Source organism: Beta vulgaris, chromosome 2 (assembly GCF_026745355.1).
Source record: "Beta vulgaris subsp. vulgaris cultivar EL10 chromosome 2, EL10.2, whole genome shotgun sequence".
NCBI classification, from domain to species: domain Eukaryota; kingdom Viridiplantae; phylum Streptophyta; class Magnoliopsida; order Caryophyllales; family Amaranthaceae; genus Beta; species Beta vulgaris.
The window spans coordinates 54,680,399-54,705,669 of NC_079203.1; the positions used below are offsets into that span (position 1 = coordinate 54,680,399).

At 35.3% G+C, this 25,271-nt stretch overlaps 2 protein-coding genes and 3 non-coding genes across 12 annotated transcripts; 1 reads left to right on the forward strand and 4 right to left on the reverse strand.

Annotated features, from left to right (window-relative positions):
* Positions 1-571: 571 nt before the first annotated feature.
* Positions 572-20,204, forward strand: LOC104904184 (AP3-complex subunit beta-A). Of its 8 annotated transcripts, none has more exons than XR_007271674.2 (14): positions 573-989; positions 2,613-2,689; positions 4,852-5,101; positions 5,453-6,079; positions 6,526-6,699; positions 9,164-9,290; positions 9,363-9,472; positions 12,142-12,342; positions 13,024-14,024; positions 14,105-14,374; positions 15,317-15,492; positions 16,000-18,740; positions 18,847-18,893; positions 19,003-20,204. XR_007271674.2 is itself a non-coding variant. In XM_019251662.3 (12 exons), exons 1-12 carry the CDS (start codon positions 774-776, stop codon positions 16,026-16,028), a joined length of 3,258 nt encoding a protein of 1,085 aa, XP_019107207.2. In that variant the 5' UTR covers positions 573-773; the 3' UTR covers positions 16,029-20,204. The 8 variants fall into 8 exon arrangements, 3 of the variants coding, with proteins under 3 accessions (XP_048495548.1, XP_019107207.2, XP_010690685.2); XR_007271676.2 differs by having other exon boundaries at positions 18,674-18,740; XR_007271672.2 differs by having other exon boundaries at positions 16,000-18,893.
* On the reverse strand, positions 16,470-20,326 carry LOC104904194 (uncharacterized). Its single transcript, XM_048639592.2, has 9 exons — positions 20,194-20,326; positions 19,828-19,944; positions 19,036-19,342; positions 18,470-18,866; positions 18,295-18,394; positions 18,148-18,207; positions 17,907-17,990; positions 17,397-17,504; positions 16,470-17,299 (listed from the first exon to the last, which is right to left on the reverse strand). The coding sequence occupies exons 1-9, from the start codon at positions 20,260-20,262 to the stop codon at positions 16,991-16,993; spliced, it is 1,551 nt and encodes a 516-aa protein (XP_048495549.1). The 5' UTR covers positions 20,263-20,326; the 3' UTR covers positions 16,470-16,990.
* Positions 20,327-22,313: 1,987 nt separating this feature from the next.
* On the reverse strand, positions 22,314-22,385 carry TRNAK-UUU (transfer RNA lysine (anticodon UUU)). Its single transcript has one exon. It is a non-coding gene; the product is annotated as a tRNA-Lys (tRNA).
* A 1,991-nt stretch (positions 22,386-24,376) lies between these two features.
* On the reverse strand, positions 24,377-24,448 carry TRNAK-UUU (transfer RNA lysine (anticodon UUU)). The gene has a single exon. It is a non-coding gene; the product is annotated as a tRNA-Lys (tRNA).
* A 118-nt stretch (positions 24,449-24,566) lies between these two features.
* Positions 24,567-24,638, reverse strand: TRNAK-UUU (transfer RNA lysine (anticodon UUU)). Its single transcript has one exon. It is a non-coding gene; the product is annotated as a tRNA-Lys (tRNA).
* Positions 24,639-25,271: the final 633 nt, after the last annotated feature.

The window sequence follows — 25,271 nt, forward strand, 5'->3', positions numbered from 1 at the left end:
CTAGAAAAAAAATTATCCAAAATATAACAAAATGGGTCTCTATTTATAGATCTCTGAAAAATAGAGCCATTGGTATTTTTTTTATTTTTTTTCGCTTTGTATTTTTTAAGATATTGCATTTTTAATATTTATAATTGTAGTATTTCTCACCTGTCAGAATTTGACATGTGTCAAATTCTGACGCGCGCGTCAGAAAATCTGACACACGCGTCAGAATTCAGACGAAAGTCAATTTTTTTTGGCTTTCCCCAAGCCAAAACGACGTGTTTTGGCTATTTTTTAGCCAAAACGTCGTTTTGGCTGGGGGAAAGCCAAAAAAATTAATTTTCCTCAGATCAGGCAGTGGGTCCCACTCCCGCCTGATCACCTTTCACTCGTCCCATCTCTTTTTTTTTTCCAATCACCTTCATTCATCCCACAATCTTTTTCCCAATTGTGGTTAAGGCCCATTTTTTCTCAATCACCTCCATGATCTTTTTTTTCAATCATGGTTAATGGTGCTCTAACACGGTAATAATTTAGGACAAGCTTAGCCTGAAGCTCACGCAGGTTGCACCGTTGCAGCCCATCATGTCAGCGACTCAGCGTTATAATTCCAGCAATTCCGTTGTTTGCCGAGTTTTCATTTTCTTAAAAACCAGTTCTATAGTCTCTCTCTTCCCCCGCCATTTCTTTCTCCAACTCCTGATTCTCCATATATCGGAGTAACACTTCCAAGTCTCAAGAACCCTAAAAAAACACACTCATAATCTCAATCAGTGTGTGAGAGAGAGATGTTCACACAATTCGGCACAACTGCGGAATCCTTCAGCAAAGCGTCGTCAATGGTGTTTCGTATTGGAACCGACGCTCATCTCTACGACGATCCCGATGATGTCAACATTGCTCCTCTTCTTGACAGCAAATTCGACTCCGAGAAGTGCGAAGCTCTCAAACGTCTCCTCGCTCTCATTGCTCAAGGCTTCGATGTCTCTAATTTCTTCCCTCAGGTTATAATTTTCACGATTTTGATTTGAGTTTCTTGTTGAATTTGATGTTATCGCTACAATTTTCTGTTTTAAACCTCGTTTTTTAGCAGAGTTTGATTTTAGTTTGATTAGTGTTGATTTAAGTAAGCTCAGTTCAGTATTAGTAAAGGAATTAGCTTAGATGTTGATCATTCTTTTCGTGATCGAATTTGATGTTATCGCTACAACGTTCTGTTTTAAACCTTGATTTTTAGCGGAGTTTGATTTTAGTTTGATTAGTGTTGATTTAAGTAATCTCAATTCAGTATTAGTGAAGGAATTAGCTTAGATGTTGATCATTCTTTTCGTGATCGAATTTGATGTTATCGCTACAATGTTCTGTTTTAAACCTTGATTTTTAGCAGAGTTTGATTTTAGTATGATTAGTGTTGATATAAGTAATCTCAATTCAGTATTAGTGAAGGAATTAGCTTAGATGCTGATCATTCTTTTCGTGATTGAATTTGATGTTATCGCTACAATGTTCTGTTTTCAACCTTGATTTTTGACTTGGTTTGATGTTAATCTGATTAGTGTTGATTTAAGTAAGCTCAATTTAGAATTAGTAAGGAATTAGTTTAGATGCTGATCATTCTTTTCTCGATGTTATCGCTACAATGTTCTGTTTTAAACCTTGATTTTTAGCTTAGTTTGATGTTAATCTGATTAGTGTTGATTTTAGTAAGCTCAATTCAGTATTAGTAAAGGAATTAGCTTAGATGCTGATCATTTTTTCGTGATCGAATTTGATGTTATCGCTACAATGTTCTGTTTTAAACATTGATTTTTGGCTTAGTTTGATGTTAATATGATCAGTGTTGATTTAAGTAAGCTTAATTCAGTATTAGTAAAGGAATTAGCTTGGATGCTGATCATTCTTTTCGTGCTCCAATTTGATGTTATCGCTTCAATGTTCTGTTCTAAACCTTTATTTTTAGGTGAGTTTGATTTCAGTCTGATTAGTATTGATTTAAGTAAGCTTAATTCAGTTCTAGAACAGGAATTAACTTAGACGCTGATCATTCTTGTAGTGATTGAAATTTCTTGGATGATTCGATTAATTTCATACTAAGCAAGAGTTGGATTTTATGCAGATTATACTTTGTCGTCTGTTTAGGCCTTGAAGTGTAACTAAGAATTGAATTTGTCTACATTGTTGAAATAGATGTTCTTTTGAGCATACACAAAGCTTAGTGATCTGTTACTTGTTTGTTAGTTGGATGTGGAATGAATTATGGACAGGCTCTTGTACTGCTCATTGAAAGTAAGATCGTTTATATTAATGTAACATGTTAAATGAGATTAATGTTACCTTAGTACTGCATATTTTATGTGATTTAGTGGTTTAGCCATTTTGTCCACTTTAAGTTAAACTATATTTACATGGATTGTATTTCATCAATTTGTTTAGCTGACTGCTGCGTCATTGCCGAGACTTTGAATCATCAGGAAGGGGAGTTGGAGTTCATGTTGGAACTCTATAGATCATCTTCTGTATATCTTCTTATGTTTTCTTCAGGAAGTAGTGCATTGACCTTTAAGGTTTCATTTGGCTTCTCGTTCAGTGATATTTATCAGGATGTGTTGGTATTTGTTTGTGTACAGGTTGTGAAGAATGTGGCATCACAATCTTTTGAAGTCAAGAAGCTGGTATATGTATACCTACTGCATTATGCCGAAAAGTATGCTTCATTAAGTAACAAGTGTCTTTATAGCTTTTCTCCATTTACTGTTGTTTATTCAAGCCTGTTCTCTCTTCTATCTTGATTATTACTGCATTCATGTCTGGGGAATACAGAAGTGTCATCGTCTGCATGGCACTGCAACTAATAGTCCTGCATTATATCTGAAATGAAATTTAAAAATTGTAAATTACTTTCCTGGTTTCTGAATAACTTGATAAAGTACTCTATTTATGGTGCAAATCTGATCTGTTGGTGAGAATCAGGACTCTGATTTTCCCATGTAATCTTGTTTGTTCTGCAGTTTTCTTGGTATCAAGATAATGAACACTTTAAACCTTCATTTACAAGAGCTTTTGTGGTTATTCCATCAGTGGGGCTCTCACCCTTCTAATAGCCATAATTCTCAAGGGTGCTTATGCCATCCATATGAATAAATTAATAAGAAACAAGGGGAATTATAAATCTTAAAGCAAGCATTGTAACAATATATTCTCACATCTCCTTTTTAACGATTTTGGAAACAAGGATAAGTGCTCAAAAAATGGAGATTTTCCTATCATGGCTACAGTATATGGACTGTCACTTGCTTGACCACTCATGCTCTCTCACTTGACCATTAGATAGGTCAGTTGACTCTTGATAAGAATCTTCTCAATTATCTTTCGGTACATTCAGGGAATCAGGGCTCTTTGAAACATTCTCCCTTTTTCTAGAATTCATTAGAGGCCAAGAGAGTAAGGTTACCTGAGTGGTTGAACCCTTTCTAGACCAGCTAGCACTAGTATATGTCCCGGGTTTTTCTTTGGTTCTTTCTTTCTTTATATTTTTCTATTTTTGCCTATGTCATGGATTAGACCAATATTTGTAGAGTTGTAGCAGTTGCATGGACGATGGAAGATCGTGTGTGTATTGTATAGACATGGATTGTCTTATACTCCCTGTCTCATAGTGTTTGCACACTTGCCTTTTCAACTAAACTTTCTCTCACATCTGCTCTTTCCAATCCCACACCCTCTAACTTTTCTCTCCCTATAGGCCTATACTTTATTTTTAATCTCCATGCTAAATGCAAGTTGAAAAAATGTTTAATGGAAGGAATAAAACTTTTGAGTCTAAGATTATGTAATATTTGAGTTATTGTCAAGTCAGCATATAGGCTATATTAAATTTGGGAATCGAACTATTCTCTAGTCACTATGAATTTGCTTAAGTCACGATTGTCGTCTAGGGTGACAATGTCAACTATACTTTCAATCATTTGGTACATGTTCCCTTTTATCCTTCGTCTTAGTAGGATGGACAAAATTGTTACTTTCTAATTCCTTTTTGTGGGATACAACTCCCCATATTAAAAATTTCATTAATGATATTTGGAACATCCAATTTATGTGAATTTGAAGAGCATGGTTCATAAATACTGAATTCTTTCTTTTATGAGGTATACTAAATGGGGAGACCAAGACTCGTTTTCGAACCTATGTCAAGGGAATACAAGACATGTTTGAAATGTGGACTGTGAACCCTTCTATCTGGGAGATCTTCCTACAAAGTCTGGGCGGGTCTATGAGAGATAATCTAGTGGAGTGTGTGATAAACTGATAATACATAATTCTGTTGAGAAGGGGTGATGGTGTTTAGTAGGAACAAAGAGAACAATAGTAATCAAAGGAGCTCTAATTATGTTTGGAGGTGTTACAATATACGAGCAATAGTTTGCAAGTTCCTGTCCTACAATTGTACATATGAGAGACTCAAATAGCTAACGGATGGATAGCTTAACCAAATGACTGGAGATATATCTTTGAGTAATTTTTGTTATCATTATATCATAATATGTGCTATGTGCTAGATGATTAACAGACTTTGGTGTCGTGGTTGTAGTTGTACCCCTTGTTAGAGAAGAGATCTATATTTTCCACATTGAATTTAGTGTGCTCTATTTGTGCTTCTTCTGTATAATTTTGTTAGCTAACTCTTCGAATTCCCAGTAGTTGAAACTTGAAAACAATCCTTCATATATAGCTGTATTAGTTGCATTCTGCAGCAGCTTAGGTATATGTCTAGATGCTGTTAAAGTTGACTTATGTGGTTGTCTCTTTCCTTATTTTTTTTACTCTTCGTGCTCTACTTATTGTCGTATCTTGGTACTTGTCTTCCAGGCGACCAAATGAAGCATTATTATCAATTAACTGTTTCCAAAAGGATCTAGGGGATACCAATCCTTTGGTGCGTGCATGGGCTCTGCGTACTATGGCGGGTATCCGTCTACATGTAATTGCACCTCTTGTTCTAGCTGCTATAAACAAATGTGCCAGAGATCCATCTGTATACGTTAGAAAATGTGCAGCCAATGCTCTTCCGAAATTGAATGATTTGCGGCTAGAGGAAAATGCATCTGCAATTGAGGAGGTATATTATTTGAGTGCCAACATGACGTGTGGAAACTCATGTAAGGCCATTTCAGTCTGCAATACATTTGTAACATGTTTGTGGAGAAACGTCCGGGTTCAATTTGAAGGAAATTGCTTTGAATGCTTTCTTTCAGTCGGATTCTTAATCTTAGAAATGTCCTTCAGTTTCTATGCGCCCACTTCTTTGTTTACCGTTTCTTTATCATGTAGAGGTTTCACTATTGATTTGCCGAGCAAAATGTTGCGTGTCCGTTTTATCCTCTTATCTATTCTTGCCATTAGAAGCAGTTCTATTGGTTTTTATCTTTGTCTATGTATGAATGTGTAATGGGAGCTTCTTCTTCTGCAGATTATTGGTATACAACTAAATGACCATTCTCCTGGAGTAGTTGGAGCCGCCGCTGCCGCTTTCAATACAATATGTCCAAATAACTTGCCTCTGGTAGCAAGAAACTATAGAAGACTCTGTGAAATTCTTCCTGATATAGAAGAATGGGGTCAAATTATCTTGATTGGAATTCTCTTGCGCTATGTGATTGCGAGGCATGGTCTTGCAAAAGAATCCGTTTTGTTTTTTCCACGTGTTACTGGAACTAACAGCTATGATAAGGTTGATTCAATTGCACACATTCACTTAGAAGGCAGCAGTGACTTGGGCCATGGAAGCTCTAAGCAAGAGTTAGTGAATTTGGTTGCCAGGTCATATACTGAAGGTTCTGATGAATACCTATCAAGATCAAGTGCCGAGAAAGGAATTTTTCTTGACTTAGATGATGCTTCCTTAACTTCTGCTGATACCAATGATGACATGAAGATGCTTCTGAAGTGTACATCTCCCCTTCTATGGAGTCAAAACAGTGCTGTAGTACTTGCAGCTACTGGAGTGCACTGGATCATGGCATCGAAGGATGATGTAAACAGAATTGTGAAACCATTGCTGTTTGTCTTGAGATCATCACGTGCCTCAAAATATGTGGTTGGATTTCTTTCATTTTCTTTTCCCTCTTTATTGTTACTGGCTTACTGCAACTCCCCCTAGAGCAACTGTTGTAATTATCTGCTATCTTTTGATTACAATTCCCAATCACTGTCGCTTACTTGCATTTACATTCGCTTTCCAATAGGACTGTAATTTTAGAAATTAAACTTTTTAAAGCAAATTATTTCTGTTTTTCGTAATTATGTCACCTCGTTCTGAATGTAATAATCCTGCCATAGTGTTTCTCTGATGGTAGTTTTGGTCTCTGTCAGACATGCTTCTTCTTTTGAGTATCTGAAGATGTGAAGCATGTCAGATTTAAGATGGATATGATGAGTTGGTCTGTGTAATTGTGGTCTTGAAAGTTGAAACTGATCTGTACATATCTTAATTTATGTGGTGCATTGTGATGATGTGACTGATTCTGTCATCGGAATGTTCAGGTTCTCTGTAACATTCAAGTTTTTGCTAAGGTCATGCCTTCACTTTTTGCCGACTATTTTGAAGATTTTTTCATATCAGCTTCAGAAACTTACCAGATAAAAGCTCTGAAGCTTGAAATTCTCTCTTTGATTGCTACGGATTCTTCAATTTCTTGTATCTTTCAGGAATTCGAGGTAATTTTCTCTCTCTCTCTTCCTCTTCTGGAAATTTATTATTTTCATTATGTGATGGTTGTATAATTAACGATGATGTGTAGACATTGCTTCCGACTTTCCATAAGTTGCGTCATTGCTTCCTGTAAATCCAAATTGATACACCCTACTCGTGGAGAGTAGAACACTTCAGTTTCCTGTGAGGTAGATTTTAGGCAAAGGTTAAAATTGATCGACCATTCATCTCTCTTTTATTATCTATTTTACAACGTGAATTGTGAGGTGATGCATCGTGTAACAGCCTCAAAGTGAAATCCATGGGGATCAAAACCAGAGTTACTTCATTAATGGAAGGAAAATCTGAATTCTTTAAATCATCACTTTAGTTGCATAGACCAGCTACTATGTTATGATGTTTGACATTAGCTCTTGCCAAAATTTCAGTAAAGGTACAAGTTATGCAAATTTTTTATCTAATTAGTAACAGTTGGAGTTGTTAATGTTGACTCTTGAGATAGGATTTTAAAATTAATTTTACAAATGAACGGCCAAATATTCAGTTGGGTACTTTTTTTTTTTTTTTTGAGGGGTTCAGTTGAGTACTTAAATTTTCAAAGTAAGTATGCATTTGTTGATATGAGTATGTCTTATGCAACACTTCCTACTGGACCTGGGCAGATTCACGTATGCTAGAAGAAACAAGAAGAGGAATTAGAAAAGGGTAGTAAGGGTAGTTTCGGGAAACTCTCTTATCTTGTAATTAAATAATGTTTTATGTTCTTAGTGACTCAGCACTAGGATGGTATTGGGGGGGAATTTGTGAGCAGAGTTTGTTAATGATAGGGTCAGAGGAATATATATAGGAGTGGGAGATATTTTTGTAATCATCCAGAAAGTAGTAGAAAGAAAGTTACTGAGGGAGAGCTCCACAATCCTCTCGAAAGTATTGTGGGTTGTATTTGGCCCTCTGTTTGGAGGTCGATACTTCAATATATCCGGTGACTCTGTTTTGGTGGTGCAAAGTGATCTGATTTGTAGCATCTTAGTTCAAATGTGGATTCATTGTCAAATGAGTATGGAAATTCTTAAGTAACTACAAATTAGGATGAAATAAGTTACGTAAACTTCGAATGTGTATAATAAGTTTTAAATGAGTATATGAATTTAACTTCACCATTGTCTGCTCAACATAGTCAACATAACACCATCAATGCTCAACTTAAAAGTATGGAAAAGAGATAGTTTTCAAGAGATTGTACACATTCACAAATCATCATACACATTTGTGTAACAACATGAATTACTAACACTGACATGTCAACAATATATATTTCTCATACATACTCGTTTGAAAAAAACAATATACACATTTGAAATACTCATTTGTGGAAAATTGTACACATACTCATTTAAAAAAGGCATACTCACTTGAAAAAGTGCGTACTTATTTGAAAAGATACATACTTATTAGGCTTTGGGTGTACATAGAGCTATCAGCTATGTACACCAGGGCGTACGGTATAGGCACTGTGCAATCAACCTGAGTGCAGAGTAGTTCTATTGGTCTGCTTTGTTGTTTGGTCATCATAAAGGAGGGATAATTCTAGAATAACTGCTTTTCTTGCTAGCCTACCTAAGTGCAGAACCTAGTAACTAAATACTGGATCATTCACTTATTTGAAATCAACGATCATCAACTTGACCATATTCTTTCACTAATATATAAGAAAAAAAACATTATCTTGTAGTATCTCATTAGAATTGTCTCGATGCATATTTTGCAATGTCAACCTTTTAATTTTTTTTTTATTTTGTAATGAAAGTTATCAATGCTCAAGATGTACCTTGGAGACCGTAAAAGAAGGAAATAGATCTAGTTTTCCGGGCTGGAGTCCAGAGGGAGTATATGCTAATCTGCCTTTCTGTTCGAGAAGCTGATAAGCTCTTATCTGCCAAAAAACCAGCTGTTCATCATAAAAAAGGTTTTAAGAGAGTTATCCATGTATATTGGGATATGGCCTGAACTGGTAAAGTTGATCTTTAACAAATGAAAGTAGCCTTAGAACTTTTGCTATTTCAGTAAATACTGTGGTCAAATTGCTTTGCCCTTAGTTGGGGTAAGTAAATTCAATTTGGAGAAATTTCCTTGTTAAGTATGTGATTCTTCTGGATGGCGAAACCTGGATTGAATTGGTTTTGGCAGTAGGCTGTGTCTAGCGTTAACAGCAATTTTTATTAGCTTGAAAATTCAACATTCTTCTTTCTCCTTAACAAATTTTTGTTCAAGATCAAGGGGATTTGCCGTCCTTGCCACATTGAAATTCATAACTAAACTTGTCTTTTGTCCAACCCCCGTATAAGTATGTGTATGTCCTACACAGAGGGTAGGCTGTCTCGTTAAAAGAGAATCTATTCTATTATTCACCTTGAATCATGCTCATAAATGAACAACTCATAATCTTTGACCATTCTTTCTTGTTGATAGGACTATGTTAAAGATCCAGACAGAAGATTTGCCTGTGATACAGTGGCTGCCATTGGTCTATGTGCTCAACGTCTTCCGAAACTCGCTAATATATGCTTGGAAGGCCTCTTGTCACTTGCCAAAAATGGTATACCTTCTGAATTGTTTTTTGTAATTTTTTTCTCACGTCATAATTTGTATGAAATAAAACGCATTGCAGATTTATTAACTGGTGAGGATAATGCTTTGGATGGAGAAGCGAGTATTCAAATTCAAGCAGTGATGTCCATTAAAGCCATCATAAGTCATGATCCACCTAGTCATGACAAGGTAGCTTTTCACTTGTGTTTCATTTCCAACTTTTTTTTTTGTATTTTAATGATGGAGAGCACATGAAACAGGAGATTCATGAGAAATGAATCTGGCATACTGTTATATGACAGTATTCTGGTGAAGATATATAGCTTATATGGTACTTGTAGCCTGTAGAGTTGTAGTATAAATTTGCCATCAAAGTCCATAGGGTTTGCATTTGCTTGATTTTACTATTTGATCCAATTTCTTTTCTCCAAGTTTTAACTTGAAGTCAATAGTGACTGAAAATTTCAGTTACTCTTTGTAGAAAGCTTCTGTTAGTGGCAAATATTCCTTTTATTACGCGAATGACTAATATGCAGGCGGGGATGGAATGCAATCCATCTGACAGATATATGCCATTTCGTTACTTAAGAACCATTTCCTAAAGTATACTCAGCTGCTCTATGAAAAGGTGTTCTGTTAGATGGGTTTGGAATCACGCAGTGGTATCTGTTATAGACCGTTATATTACCTATTAGCCTTTATAATTCGTACTACAAACATCTTATGCGTTGATGCTATCAAAATTCACATATATAAAAATTACCTCATATTTAAGTCATTACATATGTAGATTCTCTGGTTCTTGATGAAGTAACAAGATCAGGTTCTAAATTATACGTTTCAAGTATAATGTTGGAAATTCTTGAATTGTGATGGTAATCTGTTTTCCAAGTTTTCGATTTACGCCAATTGTAACTTCCTGTCCCTTTCGTCAGGAACTTCCCCCTTTTGGCTGACAACCTACCTATGTTGGGATGACTAAGTTTACTGTCTTAATTGGTCCCTCTTGTGTTACGCAGTTGCAACTGCAATCATTTTCTTTTTCTTATTTTTGCATACAGAGAATTCTTAAAATCCTTGATTTAGTTTTGTGCTAGGAAGTTATCTACCTTCAACACTCTGCAAATATTCCTTATTTGCAAGTAGATGGAATGGCATTAAATCTTGGCCGCGTCACCGCATATCGACAGCATTGTAAAGATTATTAAGCTTGTTGTGTCTGTGATATCAGGCTACGATAGCCGCAAATCATCTGCCTTGTCTCCCGAAAGTGTCCCGCTGTCGTTATCAATGTTTTGACTGCATCAGATATTAGAACCCTCGCGACTCCTCAAAGATACACAATTCTAGGATCCTGTGGATGGCTTTTGCTACCTGGTGCCTCCATGTTATTTCGATTGATTGTGTGAGGAATCAAGGAATGACAGGCTGTCTCTCACTGCTTTAGTCTGAAAGTTTTTGACTTTCCACTACAAGAACAATTACATTTCTATATAAGTTCCATGAAGATGGGGTCTGAGGAGCTGTACACAGCGTTACCCCAAATGGTGATATAAATGACCAAACAAGTTCCCTATTTAGTGATAGTGCGACTTCACTATCGCTTTATTACTGCATTTTGTATATCTGATTTCTATGGTTTTACATCCATCACATTAGAACATCCTAATTTTTTTAAAGCTTTTCGATGTAAAGTAACTAACTAAACCTATTAATGTGCTGAATGTATCCTGGATATCTAATATCTCGTAATGGATGAGGATAGGTTTAAGGTTTAATGTAAACAGAAAAAGCAGTTTATCTGAAACCTTTGATTATCGTTTTGCTAATTAAAGTGAATCATCTGATCAGGTCAATAGCTTGAAGCTGTAACCTTTTTTTGTGGTTCTATTTGTGCATGTCTGATATGCTGAAACGTCCTCAGAGAAACTCTGCAATGACTATCAATTGGTTCTGAAAGATATTAGAAAATGAAAATTTAGAAGTACATTATGATAGACATGCCTTTTTTGGTTGGCGAAATATCTATTATCCTGTATCAAGACTACTTCTAAATAAGACAAGTAGTTGTTGAACCTGGGCGAACAGTGGTGAGTTTATTAGACAAAATGATGTAATTGTTTGGGTTGGCAATTGATTTCTGACAAGTATAATACTATAACTTGGTGGTTGGATATTGCCTTGCACATCGAGGAGTAAAGAGTTTGAGAGACCTCTTACAAACATTTCCTTAGTTTTATGAGTACTAGAAGAGTGTTCAAAGAAATGTCATGTCATATGGTCATATTGCATCGTGAAATCAATTAGTAGAAATGGGGGTGACACATGGCAATGGATCAAGTTCTTTTTTTTCTAATTGTCTTAGCGGAAAAAAAGTTATCTCATTTGTATTATATATGTATACAAATTATCATAGCTTAACTCTTGAGTTCCATTAAAGCCTCATAACGTTGGTTTTTCTTATCTTGTAATGCAAAAGCTTGTGCTAAATTCATTAGTAAGTTATTTTATGAGTGAATAAGCATTATTGATATGTTAGCTCAATTGATGGGAGCTCCATAGTTTCTATATAAGGTTATGGGTTTAACTCCTATTATAACAAATTTGTTTCTGGATGTGTACGGTAAAAGCTTTTGGATGTGAGAGGAGTGTCAGGTAGCGGACATACATATCGTGTCACAGATGACATAGCGCGATGCCAGCACTTGAGAGGGGGTGACATGTGGCGGGATCCAATGCTTGCCCATGCGTTTTGTTAAAATATATTGATGATTGTTCTTTATATCCTTTTTTAAATGATTTAGCTATTTCCCCATATTGCTTGTGTCTGATATTTTCATTCCTTCAAAAATTTTAAGGTAATCATTCAATTGGTTCGAAGCTTGGATTCAATTAAGGTGCCTGCAGCGCGAGCAATAATTGTATGGATGGTTGGAGAATACAATAGTTTAGGAGACAGAATTCCTCAAATGCTAACCTCAGTACTTAAGTATGTTGCTCGTTGCTTTACTTCAGAAGCCTCTGAAACAAAGCTTCAGATACTTAATACTGCTACTAAGGTAAAACAAGGTCTACTACTGCATGGGTCGTCTCTCATTTACTGTACCAAGTAGCCACCACTTATTGCCTATTTGTCAGTCGTTAAGATGCTTTCATTCCAAAAATAAAACTCTCTGCTGATCACTAAATGTTTGCATCTTCTTGAGCTATGTTACTCAAACTTGGGGATGTTACTATTGACAGATTTTGTCTGTACGAAAAAAATTGTAGTACCAAAATCCTTCATAGTTGTACCAATGTATGTAACCTGTGTTATAATGTACGAGAAAGTATTTAAAGGTTACCATCAGAACACTTTTTTAGTAACATCAGAAGTACCATCAAATAATTTCTAGTATCATTTTATACACTATCTAGTACCATTGTAACATTTTATGGTTCCGTTATAACTTTCTAAAAGAAATATTATATTGAAACATGCTCTATGATTTTTATTTGTAACAAGCCAAAGCCTTAATCCCCATGGGATGGGTTGTTGTGTGTTAAGCCTTTCTAAAAATTGTGTTTCCACTGTCCACACCTAAAGTGATCCAACTCTGGCATTTTTATTCTCATCTTCAAAATTTTCTTGCAATTTTTGTTCTATTTTTTTCGTGTTGCATAAGCTTTCTATTTATGATCTTGGTGTTGTGAATAAGTGTGTAATTCATCCTGAAGTGTTTTTTCCACTTTGGATTCAGGTTTTGTTGAGTGCCAAAAGGGAGGATCAAGTAACAATAAAGAAACTGGTAAGTTATGTGCTTGAACTAGCAAAATATGACATGAAATATGATGTCCGTGACCGAGCTCGTATGTTGTCAAAGATATTGTCCACAATCCTGAGTTCTCTTGATAAGGATGTATCATATGCCTCACCAATAGAAGGGGCAGCCCATCTCATTGCAGAAAAGTTGTTTGGACCCCTCCAAGGGATACCATTGTCTGAACCCATAAGTTCCCGCTTCTACCTTCCTGGATCTCTTTCACAGATAGTTCTTCATGCTGCGCCAGGTTATGAACCTCTGCCTAAACCATGCAGTTTGCTTCTAGCTGATGTTGGCCAAGACTCAGATATAGTCCCTGGAACAGAGAAGTCTGGAGACTCATATACAACAGATGATTCGGAGACAATTTCTGGTTCTGTGGATGAGGCAAGTGCATCTGATCGCAGTTCTCAGTATTCAGATAGTGGCTCAAGTTCTGCTGATGGTACTGAGGAGAGTCAATCTCTAAGTGAAGCTGACAAGAGTACAGGTCTACTGATCCAGATTTCAGATGCCGATAATGCCTTTAAGGGCCAGAATGGTGCTGAGACTAGTCATGACCCATCCGGATATAGTGGAGTAGAGGATATGTTATCCAAGAGGGCTTATGAGTCATGGTTGGATGATCAGCCTGTTTTGTCAGACCAGAAATCATCTGGAGGTGATGCCATCCAGAGATCTGCCAGAATTTCCCTCGATGATCTAGGCAGCCGGGTTAATCCTAAGTTATATACGCTTCTAGATACTGTGAGTGGTCAGGGATTGAAGGTGGATTATTCATTTTCCTCTCAGATATCCGATATTTCAAAGTTGCTTGTTTGCTTGGAGGTTACTTTTCATAATTGCTCTAATGAGCCTTTCTCGGAAGTGATGTTGGTAGATGAGGGCCCCAACAATGGTATAGATCTGACAGAACAAGGATTGATGTCAGGAGAGAGGTATGAACTGTAAGGCTCTGAATAATTTGTTTTGTGATATTTCTTAAAGCAGAGTTTTACTGGTGAGTTTGATGTATCAGGTCATCTGCTGCTCATGATGCCGTTCCAACTTTGGTTCCAATGGAAGTTATCAATTCCCTTGGACCTAGCGAAATGATAAAAAGGGTCCTTCATGTCCACTTTCATCATCATCTTCTACCTTTGAAGTTGTCGTTACAGTGTAACGGCAGGAAATTCCCTGTCAAGTTGCGGCCTGATATCGGATACTTTGTAAAGCCCCTAAAAATGGATGTTCTAGCTTTCACAAATAAGGAATTGCAGCTTCCAGGCATGTTTGAATATGTAAGAAGGTATGGTACTTGATTGGTTTTATTTTGACTCTTGTTTCTGTTCTTTCATGATTATGAAAATTAGCCATCTGTCACCTGATACCATAGAACTGAATTTCTCGGTATAAAATTTCTTTCTTTGTTAGGACTCTTGTCCTACTTATCCTCAAAATCATTTATTCTACAAAAGGAAACCATAACACAGATTGGAGAGTAATTGGTGCCAATTATTTTATTTTGATCTAATGCTGTCTCCGCTGATCGGAGATTTCTTTCGAATCATTTTGTAAATATGGATTGGTTACTAATTAATCTGCATTTGTCAGGTGGCTATCTATTAGAATCATAGCATGTTTTGAAATCCAGATGTGGTTGTGATCGCGATAATAGTCGCCAAACCATTTTTGTTGGCAATGCGGAGGGTTTGTGGCTGTTGCAGCCTAATATCACGAGCGTAGTAATATTATAAACCTTTACAATGTGGTGCGGCCAAGATTTACTATGGACTGATAAATAAGCTGATAAATAAGCTTTAAACATGCTTTATTCTCAAGTTTGAAGATCTGAAACTCTTCACGTCATCATTATGTGACCTTTTGTTTAGTACTTTCGTATATTGATCATTTTCAGCAAAAAAAAAATATAAAGAATTTTTTTTATCAAGGCGAGGTTTCTTTGTAGGATTTAGTAATTGCCCCTGATCTAGTTAGTCAGTGCGACTATTTTCTCTCGTAGCTGGTGAATAAGAAAATGCTTGTAAGTCAAGTATGACGCGCTAAAGGTAGGCAATGTTGCGCCATCATATCATTATTTTAGCGTGTATCAAGTCTATCAACCCACAAGTACATGTGAGTTTAGCATGTAGGTGTATCAACTCTGATTTTCTAATTGTCTCTTATTAGCTAGAATTCACTGCTATATATCCTTGATTTCTCGTCTTAATATTTACCTCGTTGGTCTCAGGTGTACCTTTGCTGATCACATAGTGGAACTGAGTACGGACAAAAGTGACACCTATTTGACGAAAGATGCGTATCTTGTAATCTGTGAGAGTATAGCATTAAAGATGCTAAGTAATGCAAACCTTTCTCTCGTATCAGTTGATTTGCCGTTGGGCTCTAAACTTGATGATGCATCAGGTTTGTGCTTAAGGTTCAGTTCTGAGATATTAAGCAGTTCAGTTCCTTGCTTGATTACCATTACTGTTGAAGGTGCTTGCTCAGAACCACTGAATATATCCGTGAAGGTCAACTGTGAAGAAACTGTTTTTGGCTTGAATTTTTTGAACAGGGTTGTAAATTTTTTAGCTGAACCCTCACCTAGCTGCTCTTAGTGACAGAATTGAACATACAAAATTCTAGTACTTGTCATGCTTGAGAGTGATATTAGTTGACGCGGTTATTTGTTGTGCATTTGTGTATTCTTTATAGCATTTTATGTTCAAACAATATTTTCTGCATACTCTTCCCCCTCCCCCCTTCATTTACGTCCATTATCTTGTACTGTTTATCATCAAAAGATCTAGACATAACCTGTATACTAGTTATGGGGTCTGTGAACCTTCTTGAGAAGCAAACTTTTAACAATGATGGCACTGTGTGAATTATTGTTTTTATATATTCCAAATTTGCAATGATTTTCACCAGTTATCAGGGTGAAGTTGTGTACATGTTGACCACCCTTGACAGCTCTAGTGGCTGGATGCATGGGAGTGTATCTCTTGTTGCTGCTGCTAAGTAACTTGCGATCCAAGGGTACGAATGGAGGCTAGTAGTATATCAGATTCCAATAAACTGGTGTGCGTGTATTAGTTTTACATGCTTTTGGATTTTTCTTTTGGAGCAGATTTCAATGCTGTTTTTATAACCATCACCTTCATGTGGCATTGGTAGAAGTTAGAACCTTAAGTTGCTCCAGGCTAGTAGCTCTTCTTGCCATCAATGGTTGTTTAAAGAAGAAAAATAAATAATTAAGTCAGCTAGACCAGCTGGCAAGCCTTCAGAGGTTGTATCAAATACAATTCTCTTTTCAGGAAGCCGAAAAGAGGAAGAAAAGGAAAAAAGGAAAGAGAAAGAAGTGTTGTACATGAGGGAATGTAACTTTAGACATTAAATGATGATGATAAATCTTGATATATTTACGAGTAAGCTCTCTTTCGAAATTTTGATCTTATGTATGAGCAGCCTACCTTTCAATTTTCTTTTGTTTGGTTTGTGCTTTGCAATATTTTCAAAGAAAACAACTTGGGCACCTGTTAATTTATGTATATGGGATGTGGAAGTGCCATAATGCTGGACCCTCTGACTGCATCTTACATGAATATTTCACAGCTGAAGTGCTGCCTATATTCTATCAGTTAAGCATGTACTAAGCCCTATGTACCTGGTGCTATCTAGATTATAGACTATTACGTAGGAGTTCTAGAACCATCAGTTAGTAACGTACTAAAAGTATTTGGTTGTAATTTCACTGCTTCGAGGACCGAGATGGGAATTCATTATGAATCGATTCCTTTATGAATGATGATATTCTGCTACGTAAAAGTTTGTCAATCGTGATGGAAGGTCTTCATTGATTCTGTGTTATTAGTTTGCCTGTTGAAACAGTCTGTCAGTTTCTTCGTGTTTACTGGTGCTTCTAATGTGGCAGCAAGTACTGGAATTCATATTGGTAGGGCACAACTTCTATCATCTTTCCTGTTGGTAGTTTTCTGTCTTCATATAGGCACTCCATTATTGCTCTTTTTAAAATTCCATTTGGTGGTAATTGGCTATATATCCACTCTATTAATGACTCCATATCATCTGCAAAATCTTGCATGTGCCATTGAAGGAGCTTGGGCACCAAGACCTTTCTCTTGCTCGTTACTCGTATCGAAGCTTCCAAGTATTCAACTTTTGCTCTACCTAGTTGATTCACCACTTCTTCTGGAGTATAAATCCACAACTGCAAGTAGGAAATACTTATTCTTTAGCCTGAGGTTAACAATAACATCAGGTTATAGACTTATAGTAGTGCATATAGTGAAGGAGATTGAACTCACTGCTGGTGAAGACCAATTGCCTCGGCAGAGTGCAAAGGTAATGTTGGGTTCAGGATAGCGTAGTCCATAAGCACGACGCAGTAGCACTTCTTTCTCGTTTATGAGATCCTGAATAATGGAAATGATGAGTTAGGTTAAGACACAATTAGTACTGGATGAATGATCAAAAACCTCCATCTTGTTTGTTAGATGCACATTTCACAAGTGTAGTTGATGGATTAACTTTTAAGGTGAATACGGTTTTGAAACGCCCACATGCAATATCAGTAGGATTAAATTCTGAGGAAATTTGGAGCTATTTGGTACTTCCTTTTCGTAGTTTATTAACATTTAATTTTTCTTGAAGGTAGCCAATGTTGGATTAGCAAAGCGGTCTGCCTAGTATATGCGACATGTATAGATGTTCTCATGCATTCTTACAGTCTGTACAATTTCACTGGATAAAGTATTGAATCCTTTTGCTCTATGAGATGAAAATATGAAATATGGGAAGATTTTGTGACTACTTACGTATTTTGAAATACTTGGATGCCGAAGAAGGTAATGCTCAATAGCCAGGGCATTCAGCACTATTCCGCCAACATTTAGGGCAGCCTGGTTCAGAAGTGCACATTTAGTTCTTCCCTATCATATTGATTTTGATGTTAAATTTGTCTAATTTCTTTCCATGTTCAAGTATAAACTTATTCATATTTCTGAACCACGTTGCTTAAACCTGCGAAGAATTATGATTTGCAATGTGGTTACCGACCTTGTTCAGAAGTGTCAACATTCCTTCCTGTGTATTTGGCAGCCCATACTGTAAGTAAGCCTGGTTCCAGAACACAAAAGAAGAGTATCAGTACCTCAGTTTTGGTACTTGATGTGATTTGGGATAGTTGAAGATGTCTTACAGTACATGCATAATGGAGGCATTGTAGATGTTAATCCAAAAGGCTAGTTTTTGTTTGTTGCTCAGGAATGACAGGTCCACATAGCATAAAGTTTGCAGCAAAACCCTGATAGAGAGACCAAAATATTTCAGTTTTCCAACATGTTGTAAGTACTTGCTGCCTGAGAAATTTAGAAGTTACCTCAGTTTTCTGGTTGCAGGACAAGAATCCGAAAGCTGAGCTGTTTTCAGTGAATTTCTTGTGATGTGGATGAAGTTCTTGTAGGGGCTAAAATCAATTTCTGTGCTATCAAATACCTGTGAATTTCCATCGTCGCTAGTGATTGATGATCTTGCTTTACAACTAAATGTATTTTTTGATGAAAATCCTTTGGAGTTGATGCAGTTTAAAGTATTCTTGGGAGCACCAGTCATTGGTTCTTTTTCGGCTGACTTCTGGCTTAGCTTTACAAGTATGCTTATTAAGCATTTGAGCAGTTCTTCTGAGAGTCTATTTGGCTCCTCACAGCTGACTTCAGCATCTATGCTGTGGCTTGGTTTATTTCTGATGATTCTCAGGTATCGCTTCGCAGTTTCTTCTGTTTTATTCAGAGAATGATGAAATTGTAAGTAACCAAGATGTATTTCTTCAATTGATGTCAATTTACATTTGTTTTGTATGCTAATTTCATTCTTAAGAAAAGTTCATAACGATCTTTGGATTGTAAAATGCAGAATTCAGCTCTTACAAGATGGAATTTAACCCACCTTTGGGCTCCACAGAAGAGCAAGTTTGCATGTCTGAAACAGAGCCGAAAGACAACCTTCCGTCTTTTAAACATTTTCGCCTGTTATGACTTCGTGTAACTTTAATTCGTTCTAATCTCTTCCAATCTCTTTGATTTTGCTGTTTGTAGGGTAATTGCATCTCAAGGTGCTTTCCTGGCTGCTCTAGCTGGCCGTCTTTGTTGAGCTTCTTCTCTTTGTACAGGTTCTTTTTCAAACTCTCAACTTTTGTTTCTAGCCCAGTAATTTCTCTCTCCACCATTGCTAGTTCTGCTAGAAGTACCTGAACCTGCACCAGAAGCACCAATTTAAACTGAGTCTGCACATGTTGTGGAAACATAAATCCCATGCTCATTCTTTGTATAAGGTACTAAGATAGTTGTAATGAAATTTATGTGATTACAGAAATTTCATGTGAATGTTCACATTATTACAATCCTCTTATCCAACATTTGATGTCCTGCACAGGGTATATTTTTCAGTACTATATTCTAGATGAAAATAAAGACTCCCTTTTTCCGAATAATCCATTTCTATATTAAGTATAAATTCTTGGGTTAAATCAAGGTATTAGTGATTTCTTAAAATGGTTAAACAAGGTATGCTTTGTTTTCATGTGGAACCATTCACAGCCTATACTGCAGGTAAAACAATAATATGCCTAAATCCATTACTGTCCTATTATCACACGAGTTGGCTTCGTGCTTTTATTTGGTTCATATGTTTTATTCTTTTGGCAAGTCGTACTAGCAGGAGAAAGCAAAAATTCATTACCTCCAGGGGAAGCAATGAAGAAAGGCAAGGACAGGATAGAAGAGGTCCTCTCAATGCACTTCGTAGCACGCCATTTAACTGCAGCTCCCCATTGAGTCTTCCATGCAGCTCCTCAACCTATTGGACATGAATTCAGATCATTACAGTTATTTATAGCTCTTTGAAATACTCATTTTGGCTAAATTTTAGTTAGCTAAATATGTATAGGAAAATAGCGAGTCCACACTCCACACTCCACACAGGCACACATAATGTCCGCATTTCTCACGAGACAAAAATCTAGCTAACTAAAATTTAGTCAAATAGCTTACCTCTTGTTGTACATACATATTTTCTTTATGATTAGAGTCTAGAAGTAGATGTTACCTCCTCTTCAAGAGCGATCCTTCTGCGTTGTTTTTCGCCTGATGGCATCAAGAAGTCTTCGAATTTCATTGTTTTTGCATAAAGTACCAAACATACCAGTTTACTAATGGCTAACAGTAATGTTAGCCGATTTATAAAGCCTGGATATGTTGGAGAGATAGAGAGAGAAAAAATCTGGAAGACAAAAAGGGTAGGAAAGGAATGAATAACAAGCAGGTTGAGTTGCGGTGGAGAGGTTGAGGGTGATAGTGGGGAAAGTATAACTGGTCAAATTAAGGTATTTAAGATAAAAGAGTTGAATCACAAGAAGTCACCTGTGTTCACTTATTTTATGCCTGTGGCTGTGGGTGGTGAAGGACGTGAAGCGCATGACATGCTTTTTTTTTTTTCTTCGATGCCCCTAAAACAATAGTACAGGTTTCAGGTTATATACTGGGAATCCTTGAACAAGTGGCAATGGAGATAGTCAGGACTCAGGAATCTGGGCTCTGAATTTGTCAAGAACAAAAAATAGCTTTGATTTATTTGTAAAATTATGTGATATCAAAAATAATTATGTATTTGACCTTTTCTTATATGTAGGTTATAAAATAATGATTTGCACTAACAGACATTTGACAACAGCAATGATATGTCAATGCGGTTGAGTGGACTTAACGGTCAATCACAACTTACTATTGTTTTTTTTGATAAGGTAATAAGAAGGCGTCCTAACTGGATCGAAACCTCGTACAGGTCAATCCGGTCCGGGTTTGCAGGCAAGTCTCCTTGGGAGTAGGGGGAATGATAAGGGGAAATCTCCATCTCCAGAGTGCCTCTAGTATTACTTGGTACAAGTTACTATTGTTAATCAACTATCAATTTTACACAAAATTTCCAAAGCGTAGTTGTATTGATTCTCTTACCGTGCTAAGAGCTGATAAGAAATTTTTTAAGATACTTATTTTAGATAAATACTTCATTTGTATCTAAATTAATAATACATTTCTTCAAGAAAACTTTTACATAATAGAGAAATGTATTACTTATTTACTTAAATACAGAAGTTAAAAAATGGAATTGGACTTTTACGTTCTTTATAATCATTGGTTATTTTATTGAAATTGTTAGCTAATCTTCTACAATACGCTGACTTGTAGGGGGTGAATGATGTGCCAACAATTATGAGAGTGTTCATTGATAAAAAGTTGAACAGCCAACTACTCTATTTGATAGTTCATCGTCAAGTATTACTACTACGTTAGCATGATTTTTTTACTAAGAAGTTATCCTCACTACTTGTGGAAAATACTTCATCAATTTTTAGTGACTTCATCAATTTTTAGTCAACGGATATCCTAAATCAGCAATAACACTAGGTTCGTTTAGTGGAGTAGTATTATAGGTCAATTATTCTTGTAGGAGTTGAACCTACTTTGTTTAGGTCTGCTATCTCCATCAGCAATTCAGCATAAAGAAGCATGGAGTTGAAAATGACAAGATACTCATGGGTTTTATATTTTTTTTTAATACTATTTTTATATACACGTTATGCGGACAAAAATATTATGAAAATGGAAAGTTAAAAATTGTCGTTAACTTTGTACTTTGATTTAGTAATTATTTATTTTACATTTTTTTCTTTAGTACTCGAGTGGAATGTAATTAGATAACAGATGTGTAGTTTTGAATCAACTTTTTCAATTTTTTATTTTGTTTTTAGATTTTTTTTGAACTCAAAAAATACAATTTAAAGTTTTTCATTGAATATATTAGTCAGTATAAATGGACACTAAATACTCAAGAGTTCATATATTTCTAACTCAAAATTCTTTTTAATGAAAGAATTCTTATACTTTTAATCATAAGTGAAAAGAGAGGCGAAGATAACAGATTTGCAATTTTGAATCAACTTTTTCGATTTTTTATTATGTTTTTAGATTTTTTTTTTAACTCAAAAAATATAATTTAAAGTTTTTCATTGAATATATTAGTCAGTATGAATGAACACTAAATACTCAAGAATTCATATATTTCTAACTCAAAATTCTTTTTAACGAAAGAATTCTTATACTTTTAACCATAAGTGAAAAGAGAGACGAATAAAAACTTTGTAAAATAAAAGTTACAGATTTTTGTAACGCCGTCTGTGGGGATCGAACCCACGACCACGTGGTTAAAAGCCACGCGCTCTACCACTGAGCTAAGACGGCTTATTTATGTACTAGCTTTATATGCACGCTATGCGTGCGAAATCACATAAAATATATAACTATACCTAGTTCTAACTACAATTTTTAAAGCTTAATAATTTTATTCTAATCAATTGAACTATTAACAATCATTAGTAACCTCATTGGATTTTATATCAATATGATTACCATATAATATATGATTATTTTTTTATATTTCTATCTAATACTAACTATAAATTTTAAGTGATTATTTTTTATATGTATTTTAACAATGATTAGTAATCTTATTGTATGAGGTTATGACGTCTTTTATTCTAACTCTATTTTGACCTACTCTAGTTTATATTTTTTATATATTTTATTTCTATCCATTTGAATGCAATTTCATGACTTTATGATATTTCATGTAACTACTTAGTGCTTCATTTGCATCTTATATCAATATAATTATCTATTATTTCTACAATTTTTATATACTAACATGACTTTTAAAATAATAATGTTTATAACTGTGTATAATTTGTTTATGATAATTTTCGCTTTCAAAAATTTATTTACTTCTAAGCAAAATAATCTCAAACATGATTTTTTAAAATTAAAGGTCATGAATAATGAAGAATAATGCAGCTAATGAGAAACATGTTATACCAAAAAAGCATGTCTATCATGATATATCAAAGAAATTCAAAGTGTAAATGACAAAATGCTTAGTTCTAGCTATATCAACAGACAACTTTAATTAATTAAAAATACAATCCTTTTCATTTAGAATGTGTATAATATATCAATGTCAATTTAAATCTCTAAAATTTGAAGTTATAAGGTGGGAATTATAGTATATCTATGAAGAGTCATGAAAAGAAAAAAAAAATTGTACAATACCCAACATTAGAAGGTATTTACTTTAATTGATAAAACTTGGGACCTTAACATTGCAATAAACGAAATGCAAGTGCAAACCATCTCCCAGTTTTTTTTTTCTTCCTTCATTATTGAAACCAACTCATCAGTCAATCTATGGTTTCCACTCTACCATCTTTCAGAAATCCGAAACTCAATGCGTTGTATCTCGCTCACTTCTCTCTATCTCTTACCATTGTCACCTAAAATCAAATTTCAGGATTTTGCGATTTCAAATTCTTCCTCGATAATTAAATTTAAAATGGTACCTTTGAAATATTTAATTTTGTTTGAACATAAATCAAAGAATTTATATGGTACATAGTTTTAGTTTGTGAATTAGTATGAAATTATAATGTTTGTTTTCCTATTTCTCAAACAAACTACTTACAATTGAATATCATCAAAAATACCTTCTAACTTCACTTTTCTTGATAAAATTCCTCAAAAGTCCTGACTTTTTGTTTGTTGTTAGTTTACAATATTTGCCAAATGTGTCTTCTTTCTCTTTACTCCTTGAATAAAATCACACCAGAAAACAATGTCAGTTTTGTTACTTGTACGACTGTATTGAAAAATAAAATCAATATACTTACCTGATTATTTTTGTGCAAGATCTTAATATCATCTTAATCAATATAGAGGTAGAAGGATAGCAAGAAGATTACAGAAGTAAAGAAGCGAGTATTTGTATTCTGTGTTTTGTGTTTTGTGTTTTTTTTTTTCAAATTGAAAACTGTAAAATGCATGCCACAGTTATTCACCATTAATTTAGGGATTTTTTTTATAAAAAAAAACAATTTTTTTATGATGTGGATCGTAAATTGTTAGTTCGACTGTGGTTTTTTTTTTTTTTTTTTTTGAGGGGAAGTTCCACTGTGGTTCTTGTTTTTAATAAAGTAGTTACTTTTTGTTAGGGATAATAAAGTAGTTATTTTCTTGTTTTTTAGTAACTGCAATTTGTTTAATTAAGGAAGGGTAAAATGGAGTTTCCCTTATTTTGGTGTCCCCCTTGTCTTCCCATATAGAATAGAGATATTGCGTTAATTACATCTACTTCTCTTTTGCCAAGAAAAACTTTTATACACAAAAACTCACATATTTCGTAACGCCGTCTGTGGGGATCGAACCCACGACCACGTGGTTAAAAGCCACGCGCTCTACCACTGAGCTAAGACGGCTTTTTTAATATACACTACGTTAATTACATCTATCATTTTTGAAAGTGGGGTAAGGGATCTCTTTTCTGCAACAGAATAAACGAGCAGATTTGCGTTAACCTGCAGCCAAAAATCAAAACGCCGTCTGTGGGGATCGAACCCACGACCACGTGGTTAAAAGCCACGCGCTCTACCACTGAGCTAAGACGGCTTGATGATTAATATACTATTATTTGTAATAACTAGGGATGACAATTGGACACGGCAAGTGCAGAGGATGGTACCTCCGCACCCGCATAAAATTTCAATCTCCATCCTTGCCCCACCACTCATTGTGGGGGGAAGATTCCAGACCCATCACCGCCCCACCAGGTACGTATTTGTACCCATCCCTGCCCCACTACCTGTATCGGTACTCGCACCCGCTTCGTAGCTGCATCATACCCACATATTCATTGCACCCGCTTCGTAACACTTATAAGTACTATTATTTGTTAGGAATATTTGTTTTATATAAAAACATGTATTAGGAATATTTGTTTTATATAAAAACATGTATTAGGAATATTTTACTCAAAATTGTCATACAACAATATTTAATTTGTCGTTGAATTCTGGATGATCTTATTGTGCTTATTTGTTTTTCTATGTCCTTTTAATTTGGGATACACCCGTTTTGTTCGATCATTTTATAAACATGTGCTTTGTTCGATCATTTTATAAACATGTGCTTTGTTCAATGCCACATGTGATCTTATGCTTATATACAATTCGAAACTCGAAAGTGAAGAATATAATTTACTTTGATTTACAATTTTGATCATATATCTAAAATCAATGTTAA